At 29.8% G+C, this 12,226-nt stretch overlaps 1 protein-coding gene across 1 annotated transcript; it reads left to right on the top strand.

Annotated features, from left to right (window-relative positions):
* The first annotated feature begins 6,375 nt into the window (after positions 1-6,375).
* Positions 6,376-11,232, top strand: LOC145093791 (uncharacterized). Its single transcript, XM_079032031.1, has 5 exons — positions 6,376-6,549; positions 7,150-8,432; positions 8,895-8,960; positions 9,050-9,259; positions 10,916-11,232. Exons 2-5 carry the CDS (start codon positions 7,200-7,202, stop codon positions 11,084-11,086), a joined length of 1,680 nt encoding a protein of 559 aa, XP_078888157.1. The 5' UTR covers positions 6,376-6,549; positions 7,150-7,199; the 3' UTR covers positions 11,087-11,232.
* The last annotated feature ends 994 nt before the right edge of the window (positions 11,233-12,226 follow it).

Here is a 12,226-nt window from a genome sequence, read left to right as displayed (position 1 = left end):
TTTTCATTTTCCTTTTTAATTATACGCATGCTTCTTTCATTTTTCGAGAGAAATCAGTTCAAATTTGAAGTGAAGCAAAGTATTTCTAATATAAACTCATTATGTGTTCTCTTATCTACTAAAAAAATGTGTTGTAATCAAAATATAAAGGATATTTTTGCTGATTTGATTTTTTTTAAAAATAAATAAATTAATATGCATATTCATAATATACTTGTTCTTATACATATGCATATATTTATTCTTATGCATATGCATATGCATATACTTATGAATATAAATATTCTTATTATGATGTATATGAGATATTATACATATGCATATCCTTCTTCATATGCATATGAATATGTACATGTCATATAATTGTACACTTGTATATATATATATATATATATATATATATATATATATATATATATATATATATACACACACACACACATACACACATAAGCATAATCATATGCATTTAATTGTCTTATTCATATGCATATACATAAATTTCTTTAAATGCATATTTATATACTTATGAATATGCATATACTTATTTTTATGAGAATAAGTAAATGCATATGCATATGTATATAAATAATCATATGTATTTAATTGTCTTATACTTATATTAATTCTTATGCATATACGTATACTTATTCATATGCATATGTATATACTTATTTTTATGTATATCTATATGTATATACATATGTATATTCATATACTTATTCATATGTATATTCATATACTTATTCTTATGCATATTAATATGCATATTAATATGCATATGTCATATATTATGCATATGCATATTCATATACTTATTCATATACATATGCATATACATAAAATCATTCATATGCATATGTATCTACTTAATATTATGTATATGCATATTCATATACTTATTCATATGCGTATTCATATACTCAAGGTTCTAAATGGCGTGAGACGTGGTGTGGCGGCAAGGCCAAGCCTCAAGTTTAACGAGCCATGACGTGTCATGATGTTTTTCAAGGCGTGATGTAAGGCGACGATTTAGTATTAATTTATAATTATATTACCACATATATAAATATAAATTCTTATATATATAAAGAAGGACACTTCTTAGGAACAGTGTCTAACCAGGGTGGGTTTAATTCCTTACCATGGTCACCGCTTCGTCTAGATCCTTCCTTGGATTTCTGTAATTCGATCATCACCGACTCACCGACTTCCTTCCTCTTACCTCTTATCTCCACCCAATTTCTTCACTTCTGCATCTTATGAAGAATTTATTCTCTCACCTACCTCCCCTCTCCCCTTCTGTTGAACATGGTGGTGTCAAATTTCATCGCCTTCGATCACGTCGCTGCCACCGTGAAGCAAAATCGAGACGATTCATCACACGTATAGGTCATCCTACGGCTGATTAGGGTTTTTGTTTGACCGCCACTGTCGTCTCCAGAGTTTCCGACACGCCAACACCAGCTCCACCACATCCTCATCAAACGATCTACGATCGCGTTGCCAAAAAAATCAAATCGAAGCTCAACTGACTCGAAAACCCCAACCCTAGGTTCCTCAAACACAACTCCCTTAACCATACCCTAATCGATCACACGTCTATCCTACGAGACGACTATTGTTGGGGTTTGGATCGATTCACGGTAACAGTTTGAGATGGAAGAGAACAACTGCAGCCACTCGACCATGGTCCATCAGTGGTAACATCGCCGTCTACTCGACCATTATCGATCATCGACACAGTCTGACCTGTTTCTATAAAGGTACTTCCTAATTGAAAAGAATGATTCTCAGATGTCCATGTTACTTCGATTTTCACCGCCTCAGTCCCTTTTTTAACCTATTTCTCCATTGAACAACAACAACCCATACGATTAAGTAGTAATCGGAACTCAAGAAGGCAGACAGTAGGTCGGGACTACAACGGGTGAAGCGGCAGCCTAACATAAATCAGGTACTTTATATATACCTAGATTTTTAGGGTTTATGAATTATTCAAATTTTGTGTTTCTGCATATTCAACACCATCGAAATTGTTGCAGTATCCTTAGGTTCTCCTGGTCATATGGTGCTTTTCTACAAAGTCCACATCAGTCAATTTATAGACGTGTTCATGTTATCATATTTTTGTATATATGATAACGATATCGAAAGGTGTTATATTTAGAAGATTACAAGAATTATTTGTTTGTGAATGAGCAATGGGTGGAGGGCAACATAAATAGAAGATTGTTATAAAAAATTGTTTTATTGCCTAAAAAGTCTCTCAAGATTTCATATATTGGGATTGAACTAAAGCATTTATTCTTTGTTTTTAGGGGTGCAATTGAAGAGTTGGAATCAGAGCTTAGATGATCTACTTCCAATTCAAATCTCTCCTCCATGGTAAACAATTCTTATCGGATTTTTAACCTATAATGATGATATACTTGGATATTGTACACATAATGGTAATCTAATTATAGTTTGTTACCCATAATAACACTATACTTATATTTTGATTTCAATCTTGCTTGCTCATGCGGATGGAAGCCAGTTGTAGGCCAGTGATAAGGTAAACTATTTCTAAAACCCATTTCAGCCCCATATTTTTGGTTGGTTTTATTTGAAATAATATCTACAAAAGGTAGAGTGAAAATAAATAGACAGTCAGTCATTAAATGAAAAAGTTTTCAGTTTTCTTTTGTTGTATGCAGGAGTGCTGATTTTGTAATGATTGGTTTATACAATCATTTTCCTGGAGAGTAGGTTTAATATTTATTTATATGTTATAAAGGCCACTGAATGTGACAGTATTGTAAGGGCTCATCTATTTTTTTTTAGGTAAAAAATTATCGATTTTAAGTTTTTTGACGAAACTACCCTCACATTATGTTTTTAGTTAGAAAAAAAGTAATTTTAATTGTTTTTTTGTCCAAAATATCCATGCATACTGTTTTTTTCATAAAAAAATGATTTAATAGTTTTGATCAAACCACCCCTACATATTATTTTTTGGTAAAAAAATATTGATTTTAAGAGTTTTTTACGAAGATGCCCCTGCATATTGTTTTTTTGGGAAAAAGTTAATGATTTAATAGTTTTTGACTAAAATGCCTGTATATATTTTTTGTTTAACAGGTTTGGACCCATCCCTTGTGATTCAGGTTAAAACAGAATGCCATTTTGATACCTTTATTACTTTTAAGACCATTTAATACTGTTAACCAAACCAAAACATGGGCTAAACCAAGCCAAAACAAGACCTGCACTTAAAACCGTCCAAAACAGCCCCTGCACATAAAATGAATGAAACAACTACCGATTATAAATGATTTTGTTGTGATTCCGGTTTAAATGTCTGAAATCTTTGTGAAAACTTATTATAGATATGAACTGAATTGGGTATTCTATCATTTTCAGGAAATTTAGTTATTTGCTTTTTTATTAAATTTTGTACAGACTCTTTAGTGGATTGAATGTGAGATGATTATCAAGGTAAAGATTGATGTTTTGTGTATATGTGACTATGAGATCATTTGACTAAACTTTGTTGTAATATTATATTTTTTACGAAGGGGGACTTCTCATTTGATGGATTGTATACAAGCTTATGTTACTATGAATTATGCGGTGACCATTGGCAAATCAACCAAAGGGCTTTCACGACCCTTATTAAATCTGTTTCGACTTGGAATATTTAGAATACTAGAAAACCCAAAAGTTATTAACCCACTTCTATTGAACCAAATCTGTTTATAAAGATTCTAGCATCCAGTTACATGTGAAGACCACGATTTGAACCCGTAAGATTATTCCAATCGGTTTTATTTCTGATTTATCATATATATTTTCTCTTATTTTGCAGGTTTAGATTTCAATTTTTTTGTTTTCTATCATATTTGTTTTTTTAATTCTCGAAATGAAGAACAACTAACTTCACACTAGATCCAGCGTCTGTGAGTAATTAAATGACTTTGATTAGTGAAGATATGTAGGGACAAATTGTCATTGATCAGTGACGAATACTGAAGATTCACACTTATATGATGGTATGTTATATTTTACTATTGTAAGCATTACACTTTATGTCTTTTTTTAATTTATATGAAAGTTACCATGATTCCATTTAGTTACCACAGTAGTTTCTAACTTTTGGAATTGGATTATGTTTTCCAAAAAAATATCAAAAATTATTTACAAACAAATGTAACGATAAATTTGTTAATTATTTACTCGATGAGTGCGCATCGTCGGTCGGTCCTGGTACGACACCATCTCCTTATTCTATCTCTTTTTTTCTTATCTTTTTTACCTTTTTGGTTGTTCGTTTTTCATATTCCCTACCCTAATCTTGCAATTTTAAAAAAATTGGTAGCCATGTTGCTGTATAGATAGGCTAAAATATAAGACAGATAGCCCATAGGGCATTCAATATTTTATAGTTTTTGGACGATATTGCCCCTCCACACTCTTTTAATATTCAGAAAATAAATATTTGCATTTTTAGGACCATATTGTCCCTGCACATCTTTTATATCAATAAGATTAATTTCTGTATAGTTTTAGGACCATATTGCCCCTACACACTGTTATTATATTAATAAAATTCATTTTTTTTTCAAAAATACACATCAATAGATGAACACGCAGAGCCTAATGCATTCATCACTCTTCGATCCAATTATCAATGAACAACTGGATTAATGACCTTCAGGTTAGTATCAATTATTAACAATCGAAACCGTATAATTACATTTTAATCGAACACCTTCTGCCCCACGCAACGCGTGAGATACCCTTCTAGTTTATATTAAATATAACTACTTTTTAGAAGTGTTATATTAATAACTAATAACAAAAAGTTAATAAAAAACACAATACTTGTATCACCGATTAGAAAAGACAAAAAAATAGCAAAAAAAACGTGTCTCAAACGAAATAACACGCCCATAACACGCCATAATGCACCATGGCACACCTTGCCACACGTCACGGCTAACAGCAACGTTATGAAGCATTTCGTAACGGCAAAGCCACGCGCGCGCGTGTGTATATATATATATATATATATATATATATATATATATATATAATTTCAACAATTTGATAACTCTTTTTTTACCTTTTGTTTTCTCTTTTAAGTTTATAATTTTAGTTATTTATCGTTTTTCTAATGTTTTTTTTATTTTGATTCAAGTAATAAACTTATATTCGATAAACCATGTCGAAAACCGATTTTTTTAAAAATTTTTCTTACTAGTGAGTTGAAGTGTTAATGGTATTTTTTTTAATAAATTTTATGTGATTGCAATTTATTTCTTTTACTTGGATGCTCATCATTAGCCATTTAAGTTTGCATTTATCATTATTATTATTTTATATTTTGTTTTCTATTTTTTATAATACTTTTTATTTTGTTATTTATTAATTGTTTTAGTTTATTTTGATAATATTTTTTAATTTGGTAATAGACTTAAATAAAGAATAAAATAAATAACAAGATTCGAACTCCACAAAAAACGTGACAATATTTTAAATTGATTTTTTTTCATTATTTGAATCAAAATAAATAAAAACATTAGAAAAAATATAATTAAGTAAAATTATAAAAAAAAATAGAAACTAAAAGGTAAAAAAAAAAAGTTATTAAACTGTTGAAAAATAAAATAAAATAACGAAAAAAATAAAGTTTGATATATATATATATATATATATATATATATATATATATATATATATATATATATATATTTTGAATAGTTCAAGTAAAAAACAATAAATAGTATGAGAACGTAAAAACATTATTTTTATGTTATTATTCTGTAATGAATTTTGTATCCATAACTTTATGTAATTATTCAGCAATAAATAAATAAATAGTCACAAGTTAAAACTAAAATTAAAATTTAGTACAAAAATACACATACATAAATTTATAATAGAATAATAACATTTTAATGAATATATAAATAATCAAACGTTAATATTGATATTAGAATTACTTCAACACTACACATATACAACATTCATTATATAATAATAACATAAAAATAGTGTTTTTACGTTTTTATATTATTTTACCCAAATGGTAGTTGAGATTTGTTGTATATTATTTATTTGGTATAATAATAAAATAGTTTTTATATAAAAATATAACAACTAGAAAGTTAGATTTAATGTTAGAAGGACCGTTCATTGCAAATCGCACGACAGTAACGTGACGTTTTCATAGAAATTTTCGAAGAAGGATATAGCAAACCATAGGGACCAATTATGAAAATACTTCTATATATTTTAATTTTTATATATAATATTTTTTTAAAGAGTGTGACCCATAGTTGATGACAGCCGGCCCCATTCAAAAATTTGATTTCCTTTTTATCTCCTTTCCCCTGTAACTCTCTCTCTCTCTCTCACTCAGACACACACAAAAAAAACCCAAAATGCTCCACACTTTTACTTTTCCAAGTTTTAATCTAGCTTCCTCCACAAGAACTCGCCGGAAAAGAATCGGCCAAGTCGCCTGAGACTACGCTATTTGCATCTGTTCAACAGTGCTACCTTGTATGTTTTTTATTTTATTTTATTTTAATTTGAATAGGTTATTAGTTCATTTGATGTCATTTTTTGGGATAAAATAATAATTAGTGGAAGATTTTACTTGAGTTTTTTATTGCTTAGATAAATGATTAGTAGTTAGTTTGTTGATTTCATTTATTAGTTTTGCAACTATGTTAGTGCCTTAGTGGATATATATATATATATATATATATATATATATATATATATATATATATATATATATATATATATTAAAAAATAGTTAAGTATTTTTTGGTTTTTGTTTTTTATGCATTATTTATGAAAAAAACCAAATGGAGGAGCTATATGATTAATTGCAAACGTGACTTAAGTATACATTGATTTATGAACCTAATTTAATCAAAATGTTCTAGAAAAATATAGTGAATGCCATTTACAGTGAGTTTTCTATTTACAAATGTAACTTGAAAGAGAAGGAATTTCCATGGTTAGAAATGAAAATGTTATCAGACGTTTTATTCATTTCAAGATTTTAACTGTAAAATGATATTTACTGGAATGTTTTAATGTTATTCAACTTTTTAGTATTAATTTTTTTGTTAATTTAAACTTGACTTGCAGGTTAAATCCTCCTCTGCCTACCCCAGAAACAAAACTAAGCAGTATCGGCCATGGCGGAGCCCCGCCCTCCGAGAAATACAATCACCAGATATCTTCCACAGGAGATTCTATTCTTCCAGATACTACCAAGGCTTCCGGTCAAAGCTCTGCCCAATGTAATGTGTGTTTGCAAGAAATGGTACTTGTTCCTAAACTCAGGTGCTTTTGCCACCACCTACCACCACCACGTAACCACCAACGACGACCATGAAAACCACCACAAACAATTCATCTTAACAAACACCGATCGACCAAGGTTCCATAGCATCGACTGTGAAACACCTGAAGATGGTTTAACGGCAGGTCGTCGTTTACCATTAGCTTTCTCATTTAACGACAAAATGGTGATTTTAACATCTTTGCATGGATTGTTATGCGTAGGCACAGGCAAGTTCCAATATTCTGACGAATGTACTGGTTTAATTTTATGGAATCCTTTAACAGGTGACTGTAAAGGCTTGTCTAATAAGGGTTGTCATGATAAAGAATGTTACACGGCCTATGATCATGGTATATTTGGGTTGTATTATATATCATCTCTCGACGACTACAGGCTTCTACGTGTAACCTATTATCCCAGTATTTATATTTATATATACTCACTAAAATCCGACTCATGGAGAAAGGTCGAGTCTACAGAGAACATCCAACAAAAGGCTTCCAAATGGGCTTCACTTGCAAGTAAGCAGGAACATCCAAGTCAAATTCTATTGAATGAAAAACTCTATTTCTTAAAACAAGTTGATATAGAACGAGAAACCTTTATTAAGTCATATTCAGTTATGAGGTTCGACACAAAGACGGAAGAGTTCACAGAGATAGCAATGCCCTGTTTTGGAAACCAAAGGACAAGATGTTTGGGTTTCATGGTTCTAAGGGGATGCATCCACTTCTGTATTTCCATTCTCATTGGGAAAGAAAATAATATGACAAACTCTGAAATGATCGAGTTATGGAGGATGGATGGAGATAAAGATTGGACGAAGGTGTTAACTTATGGCCCGATGTCGTTTTTTCTTTTGCGTGGGTCGCTACTACACTTTATGAGAAATGGAAATTTGCTCCTTCAAAATGAAGGTAATGTTTACGTATTTGATATGAAGAAAGATACCAAAGAAATGGTGTTTACATACCCAATCAATCCTCCAAATGAACAACCATACCAAAGAAGAATGGATTCCAATATTTCTCCAATAGGGAAATACATCGAGACTACCGTGTCACCCAAACAGCACTCTGTACATGTATGTTTCTTCTTTTAGTTTTATGTATTTGTTTTCTGTATATTGGACGAGTCATATAAAGATTCTAGTTACCCTGATGGTTTTCTTTGTCGTATTGTATTTAAACTATTTTCATAAATCGTACTAAAATTTTAAAACCGAAAAAGCGTATGTAGATTGCAAAAATACATTTAGATAACATATAGTTTTCTTACTTGATCTGGCATATATAGTTAACATTATGAGTTCATAAATATAGTTTTCAAAGGATCAGTCTTCCGTTCGTGAAAAGTAATTTCTTTTGATTCAGTTTGCTAGAAACCGAAACAAATCGTTTACCAATTAATATGAAAGTTACCTTGTTTTGAATATTCCTTTTCTAAAATAAAGACCCACAAATATTTTTTTTTGGTTATATCGATCTTAATCTTGAAAATCTTGTTAAGTACAAAATAAACTCATAAACAATGTTATCTGTGCCAGGTGCGGAAATGGTTTTTGACACCAAGTGGGTTAGAGTGGTGTACTGTTCGGTCGTGGCAGGAATATGTAAGTTATATTTTGTTTTGTTTTGTTTTTGTTTTTTTTAATTCTCCTAGCTTTTAGTACAATAATAATGTTGTTTTGGTAAATTTTAGGATGCATATGAGAGATCTATGATTGAGAAGTATGGGGAGGACATAACTGAACATACAGGAAATGATGTTGACTTGTGGGCCCTAAGTCAGGGAGGGAGAAAGGATCATATTTATGGGATTGGATCCTCTAATCATAATTTCGCAGTGACAAAAACACCATCTTACGGGCATTCCATGCTCTCGATTGAGTATGTTCAGTCGCAGTTGCAGGTATACTTATTTACTAAATCTATTATGTTTTTTTTTTTTAAATAAAAAAGTATGTTGTTATTATTTACATAAAAATGACTTTTGATGCCTATATTGTTATTTTGGATTAAAAGATAAAGTACATTGCTATTTTGTTTATAAAATGTAAGTACATCTATATTGTTAGAACTTAGAAAGATTATATTATGTTTCTATTATGAATAAAAAGTAATGCTTGCTACTATCGATAAAAAGATAAATATGGGTATGTTGCTGTTATGGATAAAAATAAAGCATGTTGTGTTATGGATAAAAATAAAGTATGTTGTATAATGTATTAAAATAAAGTATATTTTTGTTATTGGCTAACAAATAAAATATGTTGCTATTATGGATAATAATGTAAGTATATTTTCTATATTGGTAAAATGAAAATATATTCTTTTGTTATCATGGTTAAAAATAGGGAAATGAACTTAACAAGGTAATTAACTTTTCGGTTTGTTTACATCTGGGTAACTATTTTTTTTTGTACACATCTAGGTAACGAACTTTTTGGAAGTGTTCACATATGACCATTATGACCGGCTGTAGCAGGTTACATCTGGTCATAACCGGTCATAATGGTCATATGTGAACACTTCCAAAATGTTTGTTACCTAGATGTGTACAAAAAAAGATAGTTACCCAGATGTGAACAAACCGTAAAGGTAAAAGTAAATTACACGAATGGTCCCTGTAGTTTGGTAATTTGTGCGTTTGGTCCCTAACTTATTTTTTAACTTGGATGATCCCTACTGTTTATTTTTGTTATGCGTTTGGTCTCTGTCTTACCTCAAAAGACTATTGTGCCATTTTTTAATTATTTTTCTTATTTATGTATTTATTTTTTATATATTTTAAAAAATTAATAGACTCCACATATTTGTATCTCCTCACCTTAAACATGAAACAAATATGTGGTTTTAGTTTTAGGATGAGGAGATACAAATATATGGGGTGTATTAATTTTTTAAAATATATAAAAAAATAAATATATAAATAAGAAAATTAATTAAAAAATAAATTGAAAAATGGCACAACAGTCTTTTAAGGTATAACAGAGGCCAAATGCACAACAAAAATAAACAGTAGGGATCATTCAAGTTAAAAAATAAGTTAGGGACCAAACGCACAAATTACCCAAACTACAGGGATCATTCGTGTAATTTACTTTTACCTTTTCGGTGTGTTCACATCTGGGTAAATATCTTTTTTTTGTACACATCTAGGTAACGAACTTTTTGGAAGTGTTCACATAACCGGTCATAATGGTCATATGTGAACACTTCCAAAAAGTTCGTTACCTAGATGTGTACAAAAAATGAAGTGTTGTCATTATGGCAAAATGTAAAGTGTTGTCATTATGGCAAAATGTAAAGTAGACTAATCTTACGGATTAAAAATAAAGCATGTTGGTATTATGGATAAAACCAATAATATTTTGGTATTGTTGATAAAAAAAGAGTGTAAGTACATTCCCCTATACCTGTTAACAAGCGAAGTATGTTGTTTTTATGGATAAAAAATAATGTATGTTGCTATAACGAATTAAACATGTTAATAGATATAGTTTGTTTTAATAGTGAAAAATATTTTGTTCATTAATTATATATGCTTGTTTTAACATTTTTTTAGATACGGGAGTTGCAAATCCAGATGGAAAAGGAACGAAAAGCACGAGAAGATTTGCAAGACCAAATCACAAAGGAAAGAGAAATTGAACGAAAATCAAGAAAAAAGATGCAAGCACAAATATCAGAACTTATGAGACGATTTGGTAACCATCATGGCAATCTAGGAAACTAATCTTAGTGTTTTATATTTGTTATTTTAGAAACTTGTTGAACACTTGTTTTTTTTTATGATATTTGTGGTTTAGACTTTGGTTAAAACTTACGTTTTGTTGGATCAGTTTTAGATTTATGTTTATTAATGTTGCTAAAGTTGAGATCTTACATAATATTGTTTTACATTTTGTAAGATCATAAGATCCAACTAAATGAATTAGTCCCCATATTTTCTTTTAATGATGGAATTAAAATAACTTTTTAGCAATGAATCATAATTTTGGTTGTTCCAAACAACAAAAAACTACGGATAAAACATTTTAAGCGGAACAAGAATTAAGATCATCATGACCACATTTCTTCTGAGACATACAATCACAAAGGGAATGACATTGATACTCTATCTAATTTATCTAATTTGAGATAAAGTGATGATGCTCCATGAGACATACAATCACAAAGGGAATGACATTGATACTCTATCTAATTTGAGATAAAGTGATGATGCTCCATGAGACATACAATCACAAAGGGAATGACATTGATACTCTATCTAATTTGAGATAAAGTGATGATGCTCCATGAGATTCTTGTGAATAACATTGATACTCTGTCTAATTTGAGATGAAATGATGATGCTCCATGAGACTTCTTGTGGTATGGGATGTTTGATTTCAAGTTAGTATGCGTGTTTGAAGCTTGACTATATAATACAAACTAAAAATTTGGAATAAGATCAGATTGAGATCTTAAACATATTTTTCATATTGCTCTTGTTTTAATTAGCTACAATGTTATTCCATGTCTAGTTGTTATTGTTTATAATGCTTGAAAAATCGTTATGGACATTTATTTTATATGTTTACTCAAACTTGAAATAGAATAAGTTACTCTTCAATATTAAGCATACATTTCTACCAAAGTCACTTTGCAACAAAAAATGATTTTTATTTCAAATATATGAAGACAAGTTTTTCGTTTTTGTGTCTGAAGAAGAAACACCAACAAAGCATGATGTCATGGGGTTTATGACCGATTCTTTTAGCATTGTAAAATACCTAATGGCTTTAAATTCTTCGTTCCTTATTCTAGGTTATAAGCTTGATTATTCGGCTAAGTTATTGCTAGTTAACTAGATTGGTTGTCAATTACAAAATTG

This window comes from Lactuca serriola, chromosome 3 (assembly GCF_051521515.1).
Source record: "Lactuca serriola cultivar US96UC23 chromosome 3, Lser_US96UC23_V15, whole genome shotgun sequence".
In the NCBI taxonomy this organism is placed as follows: domain Eukaryota; kingdom Viridiplantae; phylum Streptophyta; class Magnoliopsida; order Asterales; family Asteraceae; genus Lactuca; species Lactuca serriola.
This window is presented reverse-complemented; position numbering and strand designations above follow the sequence as displayed.

Coding starts and splice junctions, on each gene's coding strand:
- LOC145093791 (XM_079032031.1), top strand. CDS start 7,200: ATGGCGGAGCCCCGCCCTCCGAGAAATACAATCACCAGATATCTTCCA. Junction 8,961..9,049: donor TTCGGTCGTGGCAGGAATAT/GTAAGTTATATT, acceptor GGTAAATTTTAG/GATGCATATGAGAGATCTAT. Junction 9,260..10,915: donor ATGTTCAGTCGCAGTTGCAG/GTATACTTATTT, acceptor ACATTTTTTTAG/ATACGGGAGTTGCAAATCCA.